Genomic DNA, 26699 nt, shown 5'->3' on the forward strand with positions numbered 1-26699 from the left:
TTCTTGAAGTCCTCTACCATCATCAGGAGATATGCTTTTAGATCCGTGTCTAGCTTTTCCGGTGTGTTGGGGTGCCCTGGACTGGGCGAAGTGGGAGTGCTGGGTTTTGATGATGGTGAGTGGTCTTGGTTTCTGTTAGTAAGATTAGTATGTTTACCTTTCGCCATCTGGTAATCTCTGGGGTTAGTTGTTGTCGTTGTCACTGTTTAAAGATTGGAGCAGAAGCTGTGTTCCACTCACCAGCAGTATCAAAATCCTGTGGCGGGGGTCGTGGGTAGCTGGCGGGTGTCAGCCGACCCTGTGCTCTAGCTACACCGGTGCTGTGCTGTGCCGGCTGGATGAGGCCTGTGGCCCTACTCAGGCCGGTTTCTGCTTCCCTAACTAATGTAGTCTCAGGACCCGTGCGCAATTGGATTGGAGCAGAAGCTGTGTTCCACTCACCAGAAGTCTTAAGATCCTGTGGCGGGTGTTGTGGGTAGCTGGCGAGTGTCAGCCGACTCTGCGCCCCAGTGCTTTTCTGACCGGAAGAGGCTTGTGGCCCTACCTTTAAATATTTTCATATTCCAACTTTTCTCACTAAATGTTTACTAAATTGAAACTGGAATGAAATAGACATCCTAATTGCATATCCTTTGTCAAAGAGAATCCAACCCAGGCCATCAGACTTGGCGGTGGGTGCTTTAACTCCTGAGCCATCTCACTAGCCCCGAAATCATCTTTAAAATAAACACTAACCAGAAGCAAAGATGACATATAAAGACTTAGAGTACATATGCAGACTGCTTGTGTGTGCCTATGGAAGGATTCCCAGAGCCTTCTCAGTGTTTGCCTCCCAGGAGGGGAGCTAGATGTCCTGGAAAAGACAGATGAAGATTTTAGGTTCTGTCCCTTGTTTACTTTTTTTTTTACTTTGTCTATAGAAGCTTCTCAAATTCACATTTCCACCGAAGCCCTTTGGGGCAAAGGAAAGCATTGCCCTAAGGCCTCCCAGGGATCTGGCTTCAGGTTTGGACAGCATAATCAGCTGACCAGGATGGTCTGTGGAGAGCTCTAGCCTTGGGCAATGTTGCTCCTCAGCTAGTTTTGCCAGAGGCTGAAGAGAGATGTTCTCACATCCATACTAGTTAGGAGCAGACCTTCTAGCCAGAACTATAAAGAGTGTGATTTCTAGCCCAGCACCAAAGAAGACTCTTCCTTACTGACCTCATCCTCCCATGATCTGAAGGACTAACCCAGCACTGGTTCCTGCTTCCTGCAGCTCCAGACACCCTCACTCTGTCCTCTGGGAAGAATGGCCCACCATCAGCAAAGTCTACACTTTCACTTGCTTATCACACCTCACACACGGATATTTGGATTCACCCTTGCCTTAGGAGTGACCCAGCTCTCCTGAGGACCTACAGCTCCCCCTGCAGTCCTCTAACAGGGTGACCACCTCTATGAACCATTCATTCCTGGAGCTGCTGCTATCTTCTTTCCACCTCTCTCCTCTCACCCTTAAAAGCTCTCAGCTCTGACTCCAATTCTTCAGGCCTCCAGTTTGCACTGCCTTGTATAAGTGCCTGGGGTGGTGTTGTTGTTGTAGTTTTCCCCTTAAGGACTAAAGCTGCTATTGGCACTTACTCTGTTATACTCTGCTGGGGTGCAATTTGTTATTTTCACACATGTTCTCTTAGTATCTATGTCAAATCCATCAAAGTCTTTTGAGTCTTTTACTTTATACACCCTCTCCCATAATAAATTTTCTGTGACTGCTGTTGTTTTTGACAAGGTCCCACTATTCAGCCCTAGCTGATCCAGACCTCTTTGTATAGTCCAAGTGGGCCCTGATCAGAGTAGGTGCCATATACGTTAAAATTAGATTTTTTCATATATTTTTAAAGTGGAAGAAGTTCTGACACTTTAGATATGACACCAGAGGGGAAAAGTGCCCAAAGGTGGATAGATATGGGAGAAGCAGAGAGATACACTGTGTATAAGAACTGGTGGCCACATTGTTTCTCTTTCTTTCAGTTTCACTTTTAAAATAGGTGCGAAACACAGTGTTACCATCTATGGCACCCACACTGATGCAAGAACAATCTTATTCTACTCAGAACCTTAGCCTGCTGCACTAACTTTGCCTTCCTGTGGCTCTGCTAAGAACTCCAGCCTCTACACAGAGGCCAGAGTGAGCCTACTTAAAACCAGGGGTTTTATTACTGCTTTGCTCAAAATTTACCATGTATCTCTTTCTAAGCAGCAAGAAAACAAAGTCCCTAGAAATAACTGGAAAGTTCTGGAAGACCTGACTTTTCCTACCAGGGAGTCACCAACACCTTCTCTCTCTCCTTTGCTGTAATTTTGTCTGTAGAATGCCTTCTGGCCAAATCTGAATTCGTTTCTGTGTCCATCCATTAGGATGCCATCTTTGTAAGGGCAGGGGCTTCATTCATGGAAACTCAGATCCCCTGCTTCTGCCTGATACACAGCAGGCATGGAGGTGTTGGTGACGAAACTAGGACCATAGAAAAATGGAGAAATTAAAGTCAGGTTTTATAACACCAACTGCATGGATACTGTCTGTTTACAAACGAAAAGACCTTCAGGCTAATGTAGATCTCTAAACGTATATGGACAAGGATGGATTTACTTCTGACTCTTGGTACCTGAAGCTTGAAGCCAGCTCCTGGCTCTGGCCTGGTTTAGTGAAAGCAAACGAGACATTTGCCTGCTCAGTTCCTGGTTAAGAGACAGCAACAGTATTCTCATCAGATGCAGAATCTCACAACTCACAGCTGCTGCTGCTTCAGTAGCTTGTAAAGGGTGAAGTTTAGGATTATGTAAATAGCCTAATTGTCATCCGATAAATCAGGGATCCGTTATTGCTTGCCTGAATCAATTTTTCTAATTTCTGAAAGTAAGAGTTTTCTAACTTTGGAATGTTTCATGCAACAATTTTTTTTTGTTTTGTTATTTGCTTAGTGTCCATGTAACCTGTCAAACTGAATGCTTAAACAAGCCCAGCACTGTGAAGTGTAGTACTGTCAAGCCTCCCATTTTTATTGAACGGTGGTTGGTTAGTGGAAGCCCCAAGGCGTCCAATCAGAGACTATTGTATAAAGGGTACAAAAATAAGTTACCGGAAGAGAAGAGGCTGGAGTAAAATGGCGCAGAGCAGTGAACCCCGCAGAGTCCTGGGATGGATGAAGAAAGGCTCCTGGGAGGAAGTGGGGTTTGGCGGCAGCCCTGAAAAAAAAAAAAAAAAAACAAACAACAACAAAAAAACTGGTAGGATTTTTTTTTTTTTAAAAGCATGTTTGAAACAGAAACAGAAAACTGAACGGAGAAGGCCCAGCAGCAGCTTCGTCATCTGATGAAGTACAATGAAAACGCGGGTGTTAACCCGGCTCTGTGTGCTCGCTTACGCTGGCAGCACCTAGAAGTTCCAGCCCTGTCCCGACTGTTAATGAATTGCAGAGTAATGGAAGAAGGCATTCTGGATTGGGAAGAAAGCCCCATGCAAATACTACTTTCTTCAAGAAGGCTTTTCCAGAACCCTAAGAAGTAGCACTGCCTCAAACACCCCCAATATACCCCAGGATCCCCCCATACACTCTCACCCCCATACACTCCCACCCTACAAACTCCTCCCATAGTGTTTCATGCCTCTGCTTTGAGTCTAGATGTCCTTGTGCTGTTGCTTCCTACCATCACCATCTTCTCTGGCCAGGTTAGAAAACAAAACTCCCATAAGTCTCTTGAAGGTTGAATGTAGGAGAAGGCGATGAGCTGGCTTCAGATCACATTTGCATTCTCTGATGGCCACTTTAAGGGTCCTGGGCAGCAGTGTCCACAGCAGAGAGGCCAGGACAGCTTTGGAACAGTGAAGCACCAACCGGAGTAGCTATGCTGGAGCTATGCAAATCTGGGAAAGCATACTGGCACAGATGTGAGGCCCTCCCTGTACCAGTGGGGGTTAGTGGTGAGTGATATACAAGGCCCAGGAGCTAGCACTTGCAATGTAGGATTCTCAGTGCTCATTCAAATAGAAGAGCTGAAAAAAAGTGAGGCATGGGGCATGGAGGGGGGGGGGGCGGTGTGTGCGTGTGTGTGTGTGTGTGTGTGTGTGTGTGTGTGTGTGTGTGTGAGAGAGAGAGAGAGTCTCAGCACGTGTGACCAGGAGGCCGATGAAGCTTCTTACAAAATAGACCCTGAAGCCTTCCTGAGAATGTCCAAAGACTTCAACATGGCTCTTGTGTTCCTCATCCGATGCCCTCCCTGATTTCAAAGGAGTATGTACGGCTTAAAGAAGTCTATTACTTCAAATATAACGAAAGAGAAAAATATTCTAAGTATAGTATAACACACAGTTGGATATAAATGGACATTTATCTTCAGTGATGATTTTATTCAAAAACGAATGTTAACTGCTTTTGTAACCTTAAAATGCTGTCTTCCGAAAGCAGCTTACCACAAAAGAAATGGTTGTCAGCTTCCGTTTGGCTCCTTCCCTTTCCTAACAACAGACAATTTGCTCTGCACCTGCTCCAAGTGGGTTCTCAGTGCTAAGCATCTCGCAGAGCCCAGAAAATTGCAGTATCAAATCTCAGTCCCAACTGTGAGCCAGCACAGTGACCGATTGCCTTTGAGAGGGGGGTGCTTTCCCAATCCCCAAGGGAGAAGCGCTTTCTCCCCTGCTCCCTCCTGGGATTTGAACTCTGACCTAAAGCCCTGTGTTAGCTACCAGCATGTACTGCGCTGGTTGAAAACAGTAACCCCTCCCTGCTTGCTCAATTCTGTCCCTGGAGTCATGGGGAAGGTCAGATGTCAGTAGACCTGAGGTCAGTAGGTGTCCCATTCCAGTATATGTAAATATCAAAGAAGAAATGCACCTCTCTGTTTGTCACAGCCCACCGCCTGTCTCCGTAAAGCAGCGCCTGATCTGTGAATGGGTCAGCAGGCATCAGCCTTGCTTTCATGTTTGTGAGCTGCTGCTGTTGTTTATTTATTTCCTTCTTTCTGTATAAAATGTTTCTTATGACGCACGATTTACTCGAAGAGGAAGCACGTCGTGTTTCACCTGTAGGGAAGCAGCTGGTTAAAATGAAGTCACATCCAAGGGAGAATCTAAGGCGCAAATAGCAAATGCCATTGAGATATGAGTGGGATATTCTGATGGACAACCTAACCTTACTCATTTTCATTTTAGGTTTCACAAGCAGGCCAAAGGCTCTCAAGATCCTCCTCAACCCCCAGAGTCACAGAAAGGAATCTGTCCAAGTCTATTACGAGAAGGTGGAGCCTCTGCTGAAGCTTGCGGGCATAGAGACTGATGTGACAAGTGCGTCTGTTGGTTTGTTTGTCTGTTTGTGTCTGTGTGTAACGTTACCACTTAAAGCTCCACAGGGAGCCCACAGCCATCCTACCTAAGTGTGGACAGTGCTCCTAACAGTAGGGCTTTCTTCCTGTGTCCCGTAACCTGGGCGAGCGTCAGAGCTGCCATTCTTTTATCGTGCTGTTTTGTATTGCAATAACAATATTTTAGACTTCTGTATTGAATGGTTTGGATGTCAAGTTGACACAAGTTAGAGTCATGGAGAGGAAGGAGCCTCAGTTGAGAAAATGCCTACTTGTGATCCTACTGCTGAAGGCATTTCCTCAATTAGAGATCTAGACGGGAAGGGCCTGAGTTGGTGGTCCTGGGTTCTGTAAGAAAGCAGACTAAGCAAGCCATGGGAAACAAGCCAGTAAGCAGCACCGCTCCATGGCTTCTGCATTAGTTTCTGGCTCCAGGATCTTGCCCTGTTGAGTTCCTGTCCTGCTATTCTTCAATAATGAACAGCAACTTGTTTTTTGCTTATGGTGTTTTGTTGAAGCAGTAGAAACTCTGATTCAGGTGACTTCTTTCATGGTGACAATCATTAGGTATTATTTGAAAGGAAACTATGGTTTTTGACATCTTCAAGATGTGTGCTACTTTCAAATTTCTGCCTAGTGTTTTTCTGTGGCTCCCTTGGGTTGTTTTTTTTTTTTTGTTCTGACCCTGACCCCTGCTGGTGAGGTCAAAGCTAAGCACGATGCTGCAGTTTTTAGTTGCTTTTGGAGAAACCTGGAACTTGATCCATTGTCGAATATAAAAGTGTACTTAGCCTCTTGCTAAGGAAGATGGGAATTAGCTAATCAAAAAAATTAATAGAAAGAATGTCAGTAATGTCTTCTGGGGCACTTATATTTTGGTGACCAAATTCCTCTGCTTTATTAAAAGTCAACTCATGTCCACCAGGAAGGGTGGATTTTTGCCTACGGCCAGAGCTTTCCTGGCTTTGTTCCCATACAGCGTCACCATAGCAGAGGGAATCTGCTTCACACTGTAGTCAATAGAGTCTATTATGTAATTAGGCTACTCAAGAGACAGGCCCAATCAGAGTCTCGCAGTCCTAATGACATGTTTCTCGAGGAGAGACCTGGCTTTGCTCAGCTGTGACAGATGGAGATGGGTCTCACACTGTTAATAAGATCTCTGAAAGTCAGTGTCTTGAAGAGCTCAGGTAGAAAGAAGTTGTTCCCTGAGTGAGGTAACACAATCACAAAGGAACTCACACAATATGTACTCACTGATAAGTGGATATTAGCCCAAAACTTAGGATACCCAAGATATAAGATACAGTTTGCTAAACACATGAAACTCAAGAAGAATGAAGACTGAAGTGTGGACACTATGCCCCTCCTTAGAATTGGGAACAGAACACCCATGGAAGGAGTTATAGAGACAAAGTTTGGAGCTGTGACGAAAGGATGGACCATCTAGAGACTGCCATATCCAGAGATCCATCCCATGATCAGCATCCAAACGCTGACACCATTGCATTCACTAGCAAGATTTTGCTGAAAGGACCCAGATATAGCTGTCTCTTGTGAGACTATGCCGGGACCTGGCAAACACAGAAGTGGATGCTCACAGTCAGCTAGTGAATGGATCACAGGGCCCTCAATGGAGGAGCTGGTGAAAGTACCAAAGGAGCTGAAGGGATCCGCAACCCTATGGGTGGAACAACATTATGAACTAACCAGTACCCGGGAGCTCTTGTCTCTAGCTGCATATGTATCAAAAGATGGCCTAGTCGGCCATCACTGGAAAGAGAGGCCCATTGGACACGCAAACTTTATATGCCCCAGTACAGGGGAACACCAGGGCCAAAAAAAATGGGAATGGGTGGGTAGGGAAGTAGGGGGGAGGGTATGGGGGACTTTTGGGATAGCATTGGAAATGTAATTGAGGAAAAGATGTAATAAAAAAAAAGAAAGAAAGAAAGAAAGAAGTTGTTCCCCAAAGAAGCTTTGTGGGAAGTTCAGTCACCCCAATGGCATTTCCCAGCATGGAGGTTAAAGAGAAGTTTCTCTCAGTAAGGAGGAGCCCAACTTGGCAGCCCTTGCCTGAAATCCTAACACTTGAGAGACTGGGGGGCAGGGTGCAGGGGGGAGCAGAGTCTGAAGCCATTCTGACCTATATAGCAATACATGCTTTATTAAAAGCAAGCAAACAAATAATAAAATAAGAACAAAAGACAAAAAAACCCTCAAGTGAGCTAGTTTTATAGTGAAAAAGTTAGCTTTTGTGGCTATACCTTTGATAGTACTTACAGATAATTCTGCAAGGGATCTACAATTCAGATTCATCCTTATTTTCTATTGAATAGTTCCAAAGATTGGAGTGATTTGAGATCTAAACTTAAATGACTATCAAGCTCATTATCAGCTCCTATATTTTCCATCTGTGAGCACCACACAGCAGTTTGCATGGGCATTACTATGCATCAGTCAGTTTATGAATCTATCACTGGAACTGAGGCACGAGAGTACCTTGTACTTTGGAGTTTGAGGCAACTAAGCCCAAGCTTTTGAGGTAAGCCTGAAAAACAAGCAAATAATCTCTTGTGGCATTCTTGTTTTGTGCAGTATGCAAAGTTATGGATCCAAATAGATACTGAAGCTTGAATATTGTTCAGGCACATGCATAAGAACTTATGATGTCTGGAAGTGATACTCATTTTGATGAGGGCTCAAGAAAACCACATGAACCAGTTACTTCTTTTTTTTTTTTAAATTAGGTATTTATTTCATTTACATTTCCAATGCTATCCCAAAAGTCCCCCACACGTTCCCCCCACCCACTCCCCCACCCACCCACTCCCACTTCTTGGCCCTGGTGTTCCCCTGTACTGAAGCATATAAAGACCAATGGGCCTCTCTTTCCACTGATGGCCGACTAGGCCATCTTCTGCTACATATGCAGCTAGAGACACGAGCTCTGGGGGGTACTGGTTAGTTCATATTGTTGTTCTACCTATAGGGTTGCAGATCCCTTTAGCTCCTTGGGTACTTTCTCTAGATCCTCCATTGGGGGCCCTGTGATCCATCCAATAGCTGACTGTGAGCATCCACTTCTGTGTTTGCTAGGCCCCAGCATAGTCTCACAAGAGACAGCTATATCTGGGTCCTTCTTGCTAGTGTATGCAATGGTGTCAGCGTTTGGAAGCTGATTATGGCTTACAGAGACAAAGTTTGGACCTGAGACGAAAGGATGGACCATCTAGAACCAGTTACTTCTTAAGAGCCCAAGGAGGTAGAGAAATAAGGGTATCAGGCATATTTAAGTAAAGGATGCACAGGAGGAGGTTGTAAAGAGATCCATAATATCATAGTAGCTTGGGAGTTTATTTTGTAATTTTGGTTATACCTTCACAATTTTGAATTTGTCTTGAATCTGTCTTTTCCTGTCTTCAAAAACAGTTGGACATTAACTTTCATCCTTTCTTGTCTTGCCTAGTGGGATGAAGGGAGGCATGTATATGTTAGAAGAGGAGACCCTAACATGTCAAAGTTTATTTTGGTTTGAATAGCTGTGTTCAACATAGGACAATTGTTTCCTTCCCTGGACCCTGAAGGTAGATTCCCTCAGTTGAAGGCTTAAGGAAGATACCTGACTATAACGTAACGTGAATTCTATTACAGGAGAAGGGCAAAGTGGCTTTGGGAAGTCCCCTGGCAATGGATCTCATCCAAGCCTGAGTCTAGACACAGCTGAATCTTAGGCTGCATTCAGCAATTTACTTACCACATCTTGATATGCAGTTGCTGGATTTTTTTTATGGTGGTGGTAAAATATAGTTTGGCAAAGATGAGTCCACCAGTCGAATCACAATTAGGGAAAGAAGATGGGGATGAGAAAGAGGAGGAAGAGGAAAAGAAGGAGGAAGTGGGAGGAAGGAGGAAGAGGAAGAGTCAGGTGATGAGGAAGAAGAGGAGGGATGATATCAGGGCATGGGTCTGGAACTGAGACAGAAGTATTAGGGATGTGTGATTTTCTTCTTACAGTAATATTGGTGAGTGACTGCTGAATGCATCTTCCAAATTCCTAAGTATGATTTTTATGTTTTAGGATAAAATTTGTGCTTACCATTATAATGTACCATAAGCTATTTCAGAAATCACAATTTTTTTTTGTATTTGTGCAAAATGTTTGATTACTAGCTACCTGACAGTCCTCCTGCAGGCAAAGCTATACAATTGCCTCCTTGGCTTATGAAAGGATCTTCTGAAGTATATCAGCAAAACTTTCACATTAAAATATTTTCTTTTTGTATCAAAGACTTAACAAATATGTGGACCCTGGAAACCTCCAAACCTTTCTCTTCATATCTTGCTTAAAGAGTCATACAAATGTGGTCCTTAGATTAGGAGTTTCATTTTCATGAAACTATGTAACCAGATTCAATTCATCTTTTAATGGGAAGTAATATATGAGGAATAATGCAAAAGAGCATGCCTCTACTGCATGTCCATTGATTTAACACAGACCTGCACTGGTGAGTCCAAGTGAAATAGGAATTACATAAATCCTATATGATAGTTTATTAGGAAGAAATGTTGAGGAAATATTCAGCATGATTTGAATATTACACCTACATAAAATACTTTTTCACACTTTTATTTTACACACAGATCCTATCTGGAAGACTGACTTCCAGGCAACTAGGGTGAGGATCTTATACCCACACCCACAGTGACACACCCATTCCAACCAGGTCACACCTATTCCAACAAGGCCACACCTTCAGATGGTGCCACTCCCTGGTCCAAGGATATACAAACCACCACACCGGTTAACTTTGATTTGTGCTGAATCTCCAACCACTTCCAAATATAAATCAGCACTTTTTGGAATGTTTTAGTTAAAACTGTAGCTCGTCAAGCCCTTACTTCCACCAATGTAGGATCTTATGTAACAAGAGGGAGGCTCCTGGAAATGCTGAGGAGAAACAGATATGTACTCTAATCATAGATTGACCCAGCAGTCAAAGAAGAGAATGAATGTTAAGTCCAGGATGACACATCACATGTTTCTTCTCCCTCTCAGTCTCAAAATAAAATAATAATAATAAAATTGTATTAAAGTTTATACCATTAAAGATGCTAGCGTTTGGAGAGGTCATTGGGTGAGAGGATAATGTATAGAATGAGAAGAAAGTGAAGTCAGAGAAAATAATCTCAAGCCCAGAGAGTTCCATTTTCCCTGGTAGGGTGGGGTTGAAGAGAGTTCAGGTAGCGAGTTGTAGGAAGGAACCTTAGCTTGGGATCCTATGTTAAAGGCAAAGCATCATGTCACTGAACCGTGTTGACCCTTGAGTGCAGTCTCAATGCCTTGTGCACACAAGAAAAGGTACTCCCTTTGCGCCTACTTATGTATCAGTTGATCCAGCCCAAGGCCATACAGCTTGCTGATCAGGAGCACTGTTGGCATCACAACTTCTCCTGTCTTACCGACTGAATAGTTTTTGTGCTAGTTATGAAATGCATGGTGCAGAGAAGATGAGAGCTGACAGTTAGCTTCTTACAATTGTTATCTACTGTAGCTAATGTTGTCCCTTATAATGATACAAAACCAATGCACTCTCTCTGGTGTGTCGAGTCATAAGTCTGTGCCCTTCTGTGCATTCACAACAGGTACTTTAATCTCCAGTCACCCTTTGCTTTGACAGAGGTGTTAGACCTGCTCATGGTAATTATCATCATTGTGGTATAAAGAAGCTTTTCAGAACATAGCCACGATCACTGTCAGCTCAGGGCCCCTGGGGATGCCTAGTCACCAGATAATTCTGCCTCCTGAAAGAACGGGACTTACTCAGAAAAAGAGCTCTTGTGAGGTCATGGGCCTTCTTTGGATGGATGGGGTTGTGCCTTTGGCTTTAGGTGCCTGTGCCTGTGTTATTTCTCCTTTGTTCTGGGTGCGGCTCTACTTTTGTAGATTTCTCATTCCTTATTTCACCCAGCAGAAAACTAGGCTCTCTGAAGAAATTCAGTCATAAAGTATATGTGAGTGGTAAGGACACAAGTTATGAAAGGTACATTTGATTTTGTTACAAATTCATTATGGACATTTAGTATTAACCTCAAGAGATTGTTTGCCCGAGACTTAGTTCCCTAAGCTCATAACATTTATGCTGAAGTGGAGGAGCACTGAAATAAAAGAACAGGAAATTATAGACGCTTAAATCTCTCGTACATGGATACCTTAGGATAAGAAAGCAGTATCATAGTTAAAGAAACTGTTCAGCATCTCTCTCCGTGATTTTTTGTGAAGGGATGACCGAGGCTCTGTCTGATTCTAGGGCCTCTAATAGCCGGTCTTGTTTTGATTCTCCCTACTTTACATAGTTATATAAACCACAGTTTACCCTTTTCTTTATGATCACCTTTTACTATTTCATCATATTTTTCACTGAATATGTTACATATCTCCAGGGGCCATTAATTTTATTCACCTTGTTAAAACATTTTATACACGTGGATTTCTTAGTCATTTCTTTAACATTTTTACTATGTTTTTTTTTTTCAGGAAAAAATGTGATTTATTTTTTAGTTTATTCAATATCCGTTAAGACTGTTGTGCTCAGGGCTGGAGAGATGGCTCTGTGGTTGAGAGCACTGGTTTTTCTTTCAGAGGTTCTGGGTTCAATTCCCAACACCCATATGGCAGCTGACAGTTTGTTTACAACTTCAATTCCAGAGAATTCTGCACCCTTATACAGGCACACTTGTAGGCAAAACACCAATGTACATAAAATAAAAAAGAATTTTAGAAAGACTTCTGTGCTTAGACATGTTATAGTGTATAGTCAAATTCCATTTGAGATATTAAAGAAAAATTAGACTAGTTTAGCTCTTACTTAAATAAAAAAATTGGAGTCGGGTGTGGTGGCGCACGCCTTTAATCCCAGTACTCGGGAGGCAGAGGCAGGCGGATTTCTGAGTTTGAGGCCAGCCCGGTCTACAGTGTGAGTTCCAGGACAGCCAGGGCTACACAGAGAAACCCTGTCTTGAAAAACAAAAAACAAAACAAACAAACAAAAAATCAACAAAGCATAACTTGAAAGTGAAGTTAGTATTTACATTATTTTCAAAAGTAAGCTTTGGTATACAACTCAGATGTGAAAGCTTGCTTTGTAGCTTATGTGTTTCTTATAACAGCCCTGATGAACTTAACGTGTCTGTGTAGCAATGCTTATTACATTGCATTGAAAGGTAGTAAATGGTTAAATGTGCATAGTTGTAAATGAATTATCAGCACAATCTTTTATGATAATGCAACCTTGCAAATTTATGAATATTGATATCTTGAATTGTCTTATATTTTCCCGTTTGATTGGAACTTAATAAGGGTTTTGTTCTGGTGTGTAAGCTTGGGGAGAATGACAACGTAACAGTGCTAGATCCTCTCAGACACCAAGAATAATAATTTTTAACAATATCCAAAAACATCATAGAAAAAGCTTGAACTGTACTGGCACCAGGGACAGACAGGCATGAAAGATTAATGTAATCTTGCATATAACGATGCGCATTCTTACACAAAAAATCCATCTGCAGTGTCATGTCAGTCAGCAGAAATCTTTGATGGGTGGATACAGCTGGGTTGCCTCTTCTGGCAGGGATGCCCCAGAAAATGCTAAACGTGCTTGGGATGCTCTGTGCCATCTGCATTGAGCCCACTCAGCCTGCCTTAGCCAACATTTTCAGTGCTGCATGGGATATTAGCAACTGTGGTGACAGAGCTGTGCTGTGACAGACTCATTTTCTCTGTGGACCTGGGCTCTGGTCTGGTACATTGGCCTCCCTTGTGTTTCTTATCATCTGGATGGCAATACTCTATTTTTCACAACCAGCTTCTCCTCTCTCCCTTCCTTCCTTCCTTCCTTCCTTCCTTCCTTCCTTCCTTCCTTCCTTCCTTCCTTCCTTCCTTCCTTCCTTCCTTCCTTCCCTCCTATCTCCCTCCCTCCCCCTCCCTTCTTCCCTTCCTTTTCTTTTCTTTTCTTTTCTTTTCTTTTCTTTTCTTTTCTTTTCTTTTCTTTTCTTTTCTTCTCTTCTCTTCTCTTCTCTTCTCTTCTCTTCTCTTCTCTTCTCTTTCTCTCTTCTTTTTTTTCTTCTTCTTCAGTCTAACAGCTCCAGATTCATATTCTTCTGCCATGGAAATCTTTTACTAACCTTTTGACTAATTTATTCATGTAAGGTTGCCAAAGTGATTTAACATGGACTGTTCAATGCCAGCAAATATGCTGTATTTTCAAAATACTCCTGTTCCCAAGCTTCTGAGTGTCTTATTTTGGGAAAACTAAACAGACAGGCACTAAGATAAAACCCCTAAACACTGTGTTGAATATCCCTAAATGACTTACATGGTTGAAACAACTCTGTGGTCTTCTTTTACATAAAGCTATAAAACACACCAGACAATGAACAATGAATCCTCTTTCCTATGATTCAAATATTTGAGAATAAATGCTGTTTTATGACTGATGATAATATTTTGCCAAACCAAGCTGCAAAACTATAGGTTATTATTTTAAATACTCATTTTTGTGTGTATTTTTTTAATAGTAACAGAATATGAAGGGCATGCCCTGTCCCTGCTTGATGAATGTGAACTCCGAGGATTTGATGGGTAGGTAATATTAGTGGTTTTCATGTCTATAAAAATTATTTTAGTAAAAGTATTGTTAGCTTTTAATCACTTACTTGGGACGGAAATTTTTCAGGCTCTGTTTGTTGATATTTATGTACTGATAATTAATGGTGATATATCAGTCTTCCATCCCTCAGGATCTGGCATAGATAATCAAAAAGAGAAATGTAATTATAAATATCGAGAAACCACAGTGCACCACCCTATACTTAACATGCATATATTTGCACTTATAATCCTTAGTGTTTGGGTTTGGCCATGTGAGTATAAGAAGAACACTGATGGGCCGGGCGGTGGTGGCGCACGCCTTTAATCCCAGCACTTGGGAGGCAGAGGCAGGCGGATTTCTGAGTTCGAGGCCAGCCTGGTCTACAAAGTGAGTTCCAGGATAGCCAGGGCTATACAGAGAAACCCTGTCTCGAAAAACCAAAAAAAAAAAAAAAAAAAAAAAAAAAAAGAAGAACACTGATGAACGATATGATATTCATCATATGGCATAAGGATGTTATGGTTGTCTTTTGCAAATTTACTGACAGCTTAATAGCTATCTGGTAGTGAATTTTGCTGTGACTGATTATGGTAGATATTTTTTAACAACATATCTATTTCTGAATGAATAAAAGATGCTGGCTTTAATTATCTCAGAATTTATTGACTAACTAGATAAGTTTTTTTTTTTTTACAGGTTTAGCATTTTCTTATGAATGGTTATCACAGACTTCTATATTGCATATTCAATTAAGGCAACATTATGTAGCTTTAGTTTGTATTACTAAGGATGAAAAACAAATCCTTATTCTAACTCCCCAGCGCAAACTGATGGCTGGGCACTTAAAGGAGGGTGGTTGCTTTCTTGAGGCCTGTACAGCCCCCTACTGTGCTTTCAAGGGTTTCAGTACAAAATCTCTCTGGTCTGGTGGGACTGTCACTTCCCTCTTAAAGGAAAACACTGTCCCAGGTAACCTGAGGAACACAGCAGTAGGTTTGGTTTTCGAGGGACCTGTGACATGCTTAGACAAGGGCACCGTTCCTCTACCATCGGGGCTAGTAAAGAATAGGTGTATACCATTGAGTCCCCTAATTGTTGATCTCTTCTTCATTGTCATCTTCAAAACTCTCTTCTTTGTCTTTGACATTGGCATCCTGGTACTTCTGATGTTAGAACTACAGGTAGTTTATGCTACTCTTGGCCTCAGTGAACTACATCTCACCAATGCCCTCTCCGGCAATCCAGTGCAGGAAGGCCTTGTACTGGAATAGGGCCAAGAACTGCTCTGAGATGTGCTTGAGTAGTGCATCTAGATACGCAGGACTGTGGCCAATGAAGACAGAGACCACCTTCAGGCCCCATGGCAGGACGTTGAACATGGGTACCTTGTTGTTGTTGGGCATCCACTCCACAAAGCAGCTGCCATTCTTGTTCTAGATGGCCAGCATCTGCATGTCTACCTCCTTCATGAACATGGAGCCCTGCAAGAAGATGGTCATAGTCAGACAGTGGCCTTGGCATGGGTCACAGGTAGTCATCATGTTCTTGGCATCAAAAATCTGTTGTATGAGCTTGGACACTGTCAGGGTCACTGTATTGCTGACTGTCCAGGCTGCAGTGAAGAACTGTAGGCATGGGAAGAGCACCATGTTCATGGCCCATGTGTGTACAAGTCAATGTTCAGCTGGCTGGAGAATCACAGCTATGTGGTGACACTACACATGGTGGCAGACACCAGGTGGTTGCAGTCCCAGAAGCAGGTGTCATAGACATTCATAAAAGCATTGGAAACTTGTTTGTTTCCGGTGCATTGCTGGAGTGTGCTGAAATTGCTCACTGGCATTTGAATAGTCGGAACAAGTCAAATGAGATGCAGAATTGATTTGCAAATGTAGTGGATTATCATATATGATGAAAACATATTACTATGGAGAGGGTATTTATGTAATACTTGCTATCTGAGAGCTTAAAAAGGCAAGGTGTGTATGATTTCGCCACAATGTGATGGGAAGAGGCAAGAAAAGACCACTGAACCTGTGAGGTATGGAAAGGTGGTTGATCTTCATTACCCCAAAGGAAAAAGGAAGCTTTAATGCTTCCAATGCATGAAGGAAGTGCTGCCATCAGAGAAAGCACTGAATTGTAGAAAAAAAAAAAAAAAGAAAAGAAAGTAGTGCCTAAGGAGGCATAAGGTTTAGACTGTAAAACAGAAGCGAATAAATCTAGATGGTTATACTATATAAGCATTAGTCACAAGAGGACTAATCACTCACAAGAGTGGCAATCACTTTATAATCTCATACCTTGAGATGGACAGAAGGATAAATAAGCTACAGTTAAAGAATGTTATCTTGGAAGAGTTCATTCAAAAACTAAGATTGGGAAAGTCATGTGAAATGCTGAGTAACTTAGTGTGGCACACAGGCCCAAGCTACAGGAGTAAGAAGATCATGACACGGTCTTAAGTCTTTGCTTTGGACCCTGGTTAGTTATGGTAACTGAATAAGATGTGAAACCTGAAATTACTCACTGGTGTCATCAGATTCTCTGCTGAATGCGGTACCTGTCAGTATTTCCTCGTGGTAATTCTACCAGTATAGGGAGCTTAGAGAGCCTCTACAGAAAGAAGCAAGATTGTTCAAATGCTGAGTGAGTATTTTCCCTTTACCTGAACATACTGATATTTTAACTTATTTGCCATGTAGAAATTATTTTGTACTGTGATATTAAAAGGTACATTGAGCTTTTAGTTATTACACATTATTAAACCAAATTATCCTGTTGTATGAACTAAGTGAGTGCCTCAACTTGCCTGATTTTATGGTATACTGATTTACTTTGGGTATGTAATAGTTTTAAAAGTCATATATGTTCTAAATATTTAAATAATTCCCTTATTTTGATGAGTTCAGCTTTCCTAATCAGAGCTGGTGTGGTTGGAGTCATCAATTAAAAGGTGATCATAATTCCCCTCACTCAGAAGCACATAGACTGCTGTGAGAAATACTGGAAAGATTCTTTTACTAAACACCAATCAAGTCTCTTAACAAGAATTGCTCAGACCCCAAATGTCCTGCACTGAACCTATTCAAAAGAACGGCCACAGGAGTATTTTTGAAAAAAATTGGCACAAAAGATTTAAAGATGGGAGCTGGGTGTGGTGGCGCACGCCTTTAATCCCAGCACTCGGGAGGCAGAGGCAGGCGGAGTTCAAGGCCAGCCTGGTCTACAAAGTGAGTTCCAGGACAGCCAGGGCTATACAGAGAAATCCTGTGTCAAGCCCCTTCCTCCCCAAAAAAAGATTTAAAGATGGGACGAGGCCTAACCCAGCATTTCATTTTGATAAGGAGTGGGATCTCTTTCCTTCAGGAGCTTAGTCTAGGGCATCTCTGTTTGACTGCAGTGAAGCTGTTGATTGGATGTGGTTAGTAAGTTTTCATGGCTTCTAGACAGAAGTCTGAGAAGCTACAATCCAAAAAAGATTCAGTGTGGCTTAGTCAGCAAAGTAAAAACAGCTTGGTAGATGATGTTTAAGAAATACTATTTCCTAAGATTTTAGAGTTTTAAAACAGGAGTCCCATATGCCTCTAGGAAGACACATTGTGACATATTTCAAAAGCCAAGAGAAACAGCAGATCAACACTCATGACAGCTGGTGTCCCACTACAGTGTGTTCGAGCAAACAGTGTGGGATCCATGGCTCAAATCTGAGGGAGGTTCAGGTTCCACATTTCTCCTATTTATGCTATAGAATAGCAAAGAAAAGGGCTGTGCAGGCTCAAAACTCAAAGTGGGAGTTGCACTCACTGTAAGGTGAACACCGTTAAACCAGTTCTTAAGTGTTTATGTTGTCAGTATAGTAGCCTTTGCTTTTCCTTTGGACTTTTAATTTCCTGGATTGCACAACTTGTTTCTTTTGATCATAGTACTTGATATACAAAATATACTGTAGGTGGTACTTGGCTAACATTGACATTTTTTTCAGTTTGACCTTGGTATCTGTATTAATTACTACTGCTGTTTTAAGCCAAACTCAGAAAAACGACCTGACATTCAACATTTCAAAGTTAATATTGGTTGTGATTGATAAGAAAACAGTCCCTTTAGACCTTTGTCATTATTCTTTTTTTAAAAACATATTATTTATTTACTTTTATTTATATGCGTACCCTAGAGCTGTCTTGAGACACACCAGAAGAGTGGGCATCGGATCCCATTACAGATGGTTGTGAGCCATCATGTGGTTGCTGGGAATTGAACTCAGGACCCCTGGAAGAGCAATCAGTGCTCTTAACCGCTGAGCCATCTCTCCACCCCCGTCATTACTCTTTTAGAGAAACAAATAACATACCCCCTAACTCCACTTTTCTAGAAAGAATCATTCTACTGAGGCCAAGGGCAAAGTTTACTTGCTCTGAGAACAGCAAGAGTTAGCAGATGCAAAGGAATAATTCAAGTAACTTCAGTATAAAGTAAACTTATTACAAAAGAATGATTTTTTTCTTTTCTTATAGTATACCATTTCCTGATGTTCTTATATTAAATACAGTCCTTGGGCTCCTGTCACATACCTGAATGTAATCACAAGAGTTGGACTAGGATTTTTCTCTCTGCTGTGACAAAATACTTGATTTTTTATTTCTGGGGGGAAAACAGCTTACGGAAGGAAGGGTGTGATTTGGCTCACAGTTTGAAGCAGGTGTAGTCTTCTCTTCGTGGCAGGAAGGCAGGGCAGCACAGCTGTGAGGCGGCTGGATACATTGTTTCCATAGACAGGACACAGAGAACATGAATGCTGGTATTCAGCTAACTTTCTCTTGTTTGTATTTAGTCTAGGAAGATAGCCTGTAGGATGGTGCTGCCCAAGGTCAACAACTTTCCTTCTCAGTGAATCTTTTCTAGACATATACTTGCAGACTCCCCAGAGGTGTGTTTCCATGCAGATTCTAAGTCCACTCAAGTAGACAATGAAAATGAATAGTGACCTAGCAGTTGTTGACATAATCGGTATATTCCTTTCTAATTTGTTCAGTTTCATGTTGAAGTTACTAGTTAGAATTGATTTTCAAGGTAATACAACTCCAATGAGGCTACATTCTTTGGATTTCATATATAGGATGGAGAATGATATATTGAATGATAGTATAGACACTCCTTAGTGGGTAACCATTGGAAAGCTACTTACTCTTTCTAAACCCGAGTTAGCTTCCTGATCTGTAAATGGAATGGATGCTATCAATATCTATTGTCTGCAGGTATCACGTAAATAAGTTGATACCTGGAGAGTACTAAGAACAGTGATATATCCACTGTATTGTGAATATATACTCACTATATTATATATATTCAGTATATTCACACACATATATCACTGTTACTTTATTGTTACAGATACCATTTGGATTTGTTTCAGAAAATTTTCATAACAAAATTTCAAAGATTATTTATTTATTTATCTGGCAGTGTAATATCCAAAATAAATTCAAGACCACCCAGTACCTTCCTCCTTCAAAAGAACTTTCAAAACTGTTCTAGCAGGACAAGTACGGAGTCAGATTAAAAGCTGGCTGACTAAACAAATATAGAAACATAGTTTTTAAGGGTCAAAATTACTAAGCTTCCAAAACAAGACTAACAATTCCCCTGCCCAGCCTCACACTAAAAACCTCAAAGACAGACAAAATGAAAATCACCCTATACAAACCAACCAATGTCTAAAAAGGTTATTGGCTACACCTATTAAAATAAGCCAAACTACCCTGGTGCCTATATCCGGCCCTTACAAAGGTATAAAAAGTGTGTTCTTTCTTTGTTCTGGGTCTCTCCTCTGGCCTGCGTGCTGAGAAGGGGTTTCCCAACGTGTTGGATAACTAAAATCCTCATGTGTTTTGCAACAATGGTGGTCTCTGTGGTCTTTGTGTGAGTGAGGGTCTTTGACAAACTACAAGAGCAGAATACTCACTAGAAGGACGTCTCTAACCCTAATAATGAGTTATATATCTATGATGTATGACTTTATATATCTATGATGGTGCCACTTGTAGTCATGTGCTGCAATCGTATGTTACACAAGAATCAACTCTTTTCAGCTAAACCAATTTTTTTTTTTTTTGGCGGGAAGAGTTTACACGATCTTTTCAGATCACCTATAGACATCAGCATGTACATACATAGTTATGGTTAAGGTTTTTAACAGAGTTCATGAAACATAGAGGCTCTCATGGAAAAAATTAAAAGCAAACAGATAAGGTTAAAAAACTGGAAGTGGCATGCTGTTGAATGTTAACAACCAAATGCTGGTTGTATTAAAGTTAGAATTTTCACTTGTTAAATACCCTGACACTCAAACTACTTTGTCTATGGAGAACTGTGGAAGATTCTGGTTTTAAAAAGCGTGTGGACCTGTGCGGTGCTGTGTTTTCTCAGCCATTGTCTCAAACTAAATGTTTGAAGCTATTTTGAATGATTGTATCTGCTACACAGACACATGCACTATGTACGTGAGGCTAGAAAATGTTTTAGATTCTAGATCTCATGAATGCCAGCTAATCCTGCTTCCCTCTGCTCTGCTCGCTTCCTTGTTTGTAGTGTTGTCTGTGTAGGTGGAGATGGATCTGCGAGTGAAGCCGCCCGTGCTTTGCTCCTCAGAGCTCAGAAGAACGCTGGAGTGGAGATGGACTGCATCCCGACTCTCGTTGGAGCAGAGCTTCCACTTGGCTTAATTCCAGCAGGCAAGGCGTAGTCACAGATTCCTTCAACCGCTCCTGTCCTAGTTCGCTTTCTATCACTGTGACCAACACCATGACTGAAACTAAGCTGTGGAGAAGAGAGCTTATTCTGTCTTACAGCTTTCAATCCATCATGGCGAGGAAGCCAAGGCAAGAACTGGAGCAGAGGCCATGGAAGGGTGCTGCTTACTAATTGTTCCCCATGGCTTTCTCAGCTACCATCATCTCAGGCGTGGCACCACCCACAGTGGGCTGGACTTTCCCATATTGGTGATTAGTGAGAAAAAAATACTTCTTATCCCACAGACTTGCCTACAGGCCAGTGTGATATGGAGATATCTTTCAAGTGAGGTTTCTTCTTCTAGTTTGCATGTTAACAAAACCAAATCTGTACAGTGCTCTTGTCCTTCATCCCATTTTCTAATATACATCGCATAGCCTGAGTCAAGTAGGCCACGTTGGCTCTGAAGTAGCCTCATGTATCTCCTAGCATTTCCTTCCACAAGCACATGTGACACTTGGGACAAACCATTTAACCTTTGGAACCTCATTTTTTTCTAATCTCCATCAGGAGAATAATGTATAATATCCACTCTGTTGCAAGATTATTGTACTATGAAGTTTGATGTGTATAAAGGGTCTATAGACACTTTTAGCAATTATCAGTAGAATTTTTATTTCACTATGAAAAGAATCTAATGACCTCTAGTACCAGAGAGGAAGTTTGAAAACATGGCTGCTCTGAACATGGTATTTACAACATCTCGGAGGTAAAACATGGGACCCAGCTAGTTGTACTATCAACAGAAAACCTAGAGAGCCAGAAGATTCCTTCTGCCTGGATAGAGAACCCAGGTCCTGGAGGGCAATCTTGCTCATGGCTCTTTATCTCTTATGCCAGGCATATCCCCAGTGCCTTAGTACAGCAATAATGCTGTTTTGTGTGTATACAGAACATATATTGAGTAAGTAACACCTAAAATGTAGGTTCCACCATAGCATGCACAAATTAAACAAACAAACAAAAAAGCATAGGGGTACCCCGGGAGCCATTAATGGGAGATGATGGTGTCACTGTAGGCCAGCTGGTGGACAGTCCTGCATGCATGCCATGGAAAGCAGTCTGAGTTTTACCTGAGACTCAGGAGAGAACTGTGGGGTATTTCAGATCAGGGGAACCATTCCATCTAATCTAGGCAGGGTTTGATGCAGGGTACAGGATTACTTGTGGAAAAGGTTGGGAGAAAGCAGAGGTCAGAGCCATGGAAATGGAGAAAGGTTATGATTTAGAAAAGAAAATTTTATTATGTATAGAATTCACTCAACCCACTAAGCAATAATAGAGGGAATTTATTACTTTATTTTTCATTTTAAAGAAGTTAAGAGTTTATATCGCTGCGGTAAAGCACCATGACGATAGAAAGGGCTTGTTTCATTTTCCAGCTTGTATTAATTACAGTATGAAGAGAAGTCAGGGCAGGAACTTGAGGAAAGAACCCAGAGGCCATAAAGGAATGCTGCTCTTCACAGCTTACGCAGTCTACTTTGTCATGGCATCCAGACCACCTGCCCAGTAGTTACACTACACACAGTGAATTGCAATCATCAACCAAGAAGATGCCCACAGGCCAATCTGGTAGGGTACTTTCTCAATTGACATTCCCTCTCCCCAAATGACTCTGGCTTATGTCAAGTTGATATAAAACTAACCAACACAGAAATCACTGTACAAAACTGTTAAGACAAAAACAGGAAAAATATTTTTTTGTATGAAAACAAAAAAGTGTGTGATTAAAGAGAATCCACTGTGCATTTGATAACCATATCATGCCACACATTTAGACTTATCTGTACTATGCATTTTGCTATTAGAGAGGTAGTTGTTCTTATGTACTTAACGTGAATGGTTCTGGAAGAGACTAGCTTTTATTATTGTAAAGCATATTTGTAATTTTGCAAGTGTATATGTTATTCAGTAGCTTCTTATAAAGATATCATTAAAGAAAAAAAAAACAGAAAGGGATCCAAATACCTTTGTGAAGTATAAAGTCTTTCACAAAATCGATAATTTAAACAGGGAGAGATTAGAATACGCCTTAACAATTTAAGATACTTACAAAAAACAATGGTTTTGAAGAAGATAATAAATGACCTTGACTAAAGGAGGTAGGGGAAGAGATGCAATTTGGATGATTGCTTCATCCGAATTTATTTCTTGACCCTCAGTGTCATTTCAGTAGTTCTGCCTGTGGCTGGTGGGAGCTTCCCAGCAGTGTATGTGCCCAGGCTGCTGTTCTTCTCATTAGCGCTTGAATCTCTGAGGTCATTCACTAACCACCATAGCTCAGAAATGGAAAGGGCATCTTCTAAGAAGTGTGCATCTGACATGGAGGGGAGCTAGTTATAAAAATTGGCCATTATGCTCATGTCTGTAATATGTAACCAGTTTTTTTACAATGGCATAATGTTGAGGCATTGAGGATCCCTGTCCCCAGTCCTGCTTAATTTCAAAGCACATTTCACATTTGAAAATATTCTGGTTTTCAGGGGCTATTTCCAGGAATGGCATTGTCATCTTTTTGCTTTGAAGATGCAGCAGGCTGCCAAACTCTGGTAGTTGGATAGGAGTTGCAGCTTGCTAATTCTGTCTAATAGGAAAGGACAGTCTTGTGTGGGCTGTTTAATATAAGGATGCTATGCCTAGTCAGGGCTTTTGATGAAGAATGGGAACAAGAGCTAGGCAGGAAGTTTCCAAGCTGCCCATGAGGAGACAATCTGCCTTTGAAGCCATTTGCCTCCTGGAGAGAGACACCCAGAGGGAGAGTGTTTAGTAAATTACTCCACTGAGCCAACAGACTAAGCCTCTGAATTATCCTCAGACTCAAATGTATCAGATGTGGGAAAGCCTGTATTTGAACTGCTGGCCATTAGGAATGGTGCTTGTTGCTATGGTAACCAGTGCTAAGGAACTATACAAACAGAGTCTGATTAGAAGGGAAGGGGGTTGGGAACTTAGCAAGGAAAGCTGGAGAGGACATTAAAAATAAAAAAAAAAAAAAAAGCAATCCCGTTGTTGTAAAACAAGACGTAATCCACACGCTGATGGCTCGGAACTATATATTCCTATAGAGTTTGCATAAATAAATTTCATGCTTTCCAATTAATTTGAAGAGAGCAAAATATTGCCGAGGGACCATTAATTTCTATGATATTTAAGGCAAAGAACCCATGTGTAGGTGCTGCTTTCATGAGAATTTTAGACATGCTTGGCTAGGAAGTCATTACATCACATTTATCTGCTTGGATGTGGGAGACATTAACAGCCTTATGAATATTCATGCTGTCTGGTTAATTAACTTAATTGTTCTGCAGAAGTGCTTGCACTTTCAAGGACAATTTTTTTCACTTATTTATTTATTTACTCATTCGTTCATTCATTCATTCGCTGCTTCTGTTGGATTCTATGGGTGCTGCCTTATACTTCATCAGACAGGGTTCCACATTCTCTTCCATGAAATGCTGCATCCCCAACCCCAGATCACCCCAGTTCTTTGTTTTTAGCACATTTCAGCATGTGTGTGTGTGTGTGGGGGGGTGAAGGGCAGGTGGGCAAAGTTACTAGTAACATTTAAAAAAATAACTTTTCTTGCAAATTAAAATGCTTACCTTCTGCTATTTATGTGAACAGCATGGTCTTCTCTATTGAGGACTTTTCTTTTCAACCCATGTACAGTTTTCTAGAGGGGAAAAGTACTATCTTCAAATTTATGATTTGTACTTTATGATTTATGAAAGTACTTTCTCCTGAGCTTTCAGGTTTACTCCAGAGTGCTAACGAAACTCTCATTCAAAGATCAAGGTGTGCTTTAATGAGTAGGTGATAAGTCGTTTCTGACCTCTGGTCACGCTTCCTATGACAGAGGAGTTGTGTGAAATTGGAGGACAGTTGCAGAACTTGGCAGGTCATGAAAGTAGCACACTGATTTCTAGCATTCCAAAAGGACTTTGCTTGACCACTCACCATATTTTAGACTCATGAAGCAGTCTGTACTTTGATGTGTCTCCTTAGCTACTGTGCATAACAGTGTTACGTTATGCATCTTAAAACTTTTTCATGGGGAATGCTTTTATAGTCTTCTTCTAACTCACCCTAGGAATGGAGGAAATGATGTCATGGGATACTGCGATCAGTAATCCTGAAGGACCATCTCTAATCATATGTCCTTTCGAAACCTTGACTGTAAAATTGAATGCAGCAAGACAAAAAGATTTGCTTTCCTTCTGGATAATTCCAGATGCATCATGAATCATGTGGCCAATATACAGGCAGAAAAGCTCTGAAAGAGCACGGAGAGTTCTAGTCAGAGATATGCAGAGGAAAGGCTTCTAGGCTACTATTTGCAGACCAAGAGCTCAAAATGTCACACTGAGAATTTGTTGAAAGTTTCCTAGTTCCAATCTGTGTGCCCCATCCCCACACCCACCCCTTTCTCTCCATCCAACCAGTTGGAGGTAAAACCTGGGAAGGAGGCAAGGATGCTACTGCTTATTCGTAGACTACTCCTCTGTAAAATTCACTTGGGCATCTTAAAAATTATAGGCTGATTCATGATATTTACAGTAGGACCTAAGAGTCTTTTTAAAGTTAATGTACTATCAGTTGATTCAAATGGCTTTTCCTCACTTATTTTTAAACTGACTAAAAACTGCTCATAGTTACATGTACAGCATGTTTGGAATATGTGGACATCTTCGAATGACTAAATTGGATTCATTATCATATGCACTCCCCCACACATTTATCATTTCCTTGTGTATGAGAAAAGGAATTTTACCCTTAGCAGTTTTCAAGTAGGTTACACATTAACTGAGTTCCACTTTACAATGGAACTCTTGCACTTAGTCTCTCTAACTTGGATTCTGCCTCCTTCTGCCAGCACATCCTCTCACATCCCATCTTTCCACGGCTGGTACCCGAGCCCCTGCTTCCTGCTCCCTGTGTCAGTGAGTTCAGTTATTTTTATATTGTTTGCTTTTTTTCCCCCCAGATTTCATGCATAAGTGAGATCTTTTACAGTGTTTCTTTCTCCATTCCTGCTTTATTTTACCAGACATACTATCCTACAAATTTGTCCACATTGTCACAAATCTCTGGGTTGTCATCATTTTAAAGGTTGCATTCCATTGTAAATATAGGCTGTGTCTTTCTTCATGCATTCATCTGCTGAGCATTGGAGCTGATCCTAAATCTTGGCTATTGTGAAGATTGATACATGAGCATGGACTTGCAGATATGTTCCTGACACACAGCTTTCATTACCCTCTTATGTCTCCTCACCCTGCTAGTCACAGTACTACCCTCAACTTTCTGCTCTCATGTTGGGTGTGTGGTGTGGGGGGTGTGTGTGTGTGTGTATGTGTGTGTGTGTGTGTGTGTGTGTGTGTGTGTGTGTAAGTGCACACATTTTACACAGTTTTATTCTGGTGCCTAAATAACCTCCACTGTATATGTACAGCACATTTCCTTTACCCATTTATCTGTTGGGGCTATATATAGGTTGATTTATCATTTTCATTACTGTGAGCAGTGCTACTGTCAGCATGGATCCGCAAGTAACTCTGTGGTATTTGTCTCACAATCTTTGGGCTATGTTAGGTTTGTTGGAAAATTTCCATGTTGACTTCTGAAGTGACTACCCCAGTTTCCATTCCTACCAACAGTAAATAAGAGTTTCTCTTTCTCCACATATTAGGCAATGTTGGTTGTCATTTGTTTTCTTGGTGATAGCCACACAGAATGGGATAAGCTAGAATCCAGCATGATTTAATTTGCATTTTGCTGATAACTAAGGACAATGGATACCTCCAAGCAGCTAGTGCACATCAGTATTTTTCTCTTTTGAAACTGTTTACTCAGTTTATCATTGATTCAATGATGTGGGTTTTGTGTTTAATTTTTGAAACTCTTTATATATTGTGG

The 26699-nt window shown here is 41.3% G+C and overlaps 1 protein-coding gene across 2 annotated transcripts in view; it reads left to right on the forward strand.

Moving 5' to 3' along the window:
• Positions 1-26699, forward strand: part of Cerkl (CERK like autophagy regulator) — a 102447-nt gene that overhangs the window by 57705 nt on the left and 18043 nt on the right. Inside the window, exons 3-5 of one of the 2 annotated variants that reach the window (XM_021185209.2) lie at positions 5192-5323; positions 13918-13981; positions 20580-20722. In XM_021185209.2, coding sequence (XP_021040868.1) covers positions 5192-5323; positions 13918-13981; positions 20580-20722 — 339 coding nt within the window. The remainder of the gene's footprint in view (positions 1-5191; positions 5324-13917; positions 13982-20579; positions 20723-26699) is intronic. The other variant, XM_021185241.2, reaches the window with a different exon arrangement.

This window comes from Mus caroli, unplaced genomic scaffold (genome assembly GCF_978045245.1).
Source record: "Mus caroli unplaced genomic scaffold, Mus_caroli_1 scaffold_2, whole genome shotgun sequence".
Classification (NCBI taxonomy): domain Eukaryota; kingdom Metazoa; phylum Chordata; class Mammalia; order Rodentia; family Muridae; genus Mus; species Mus caroli.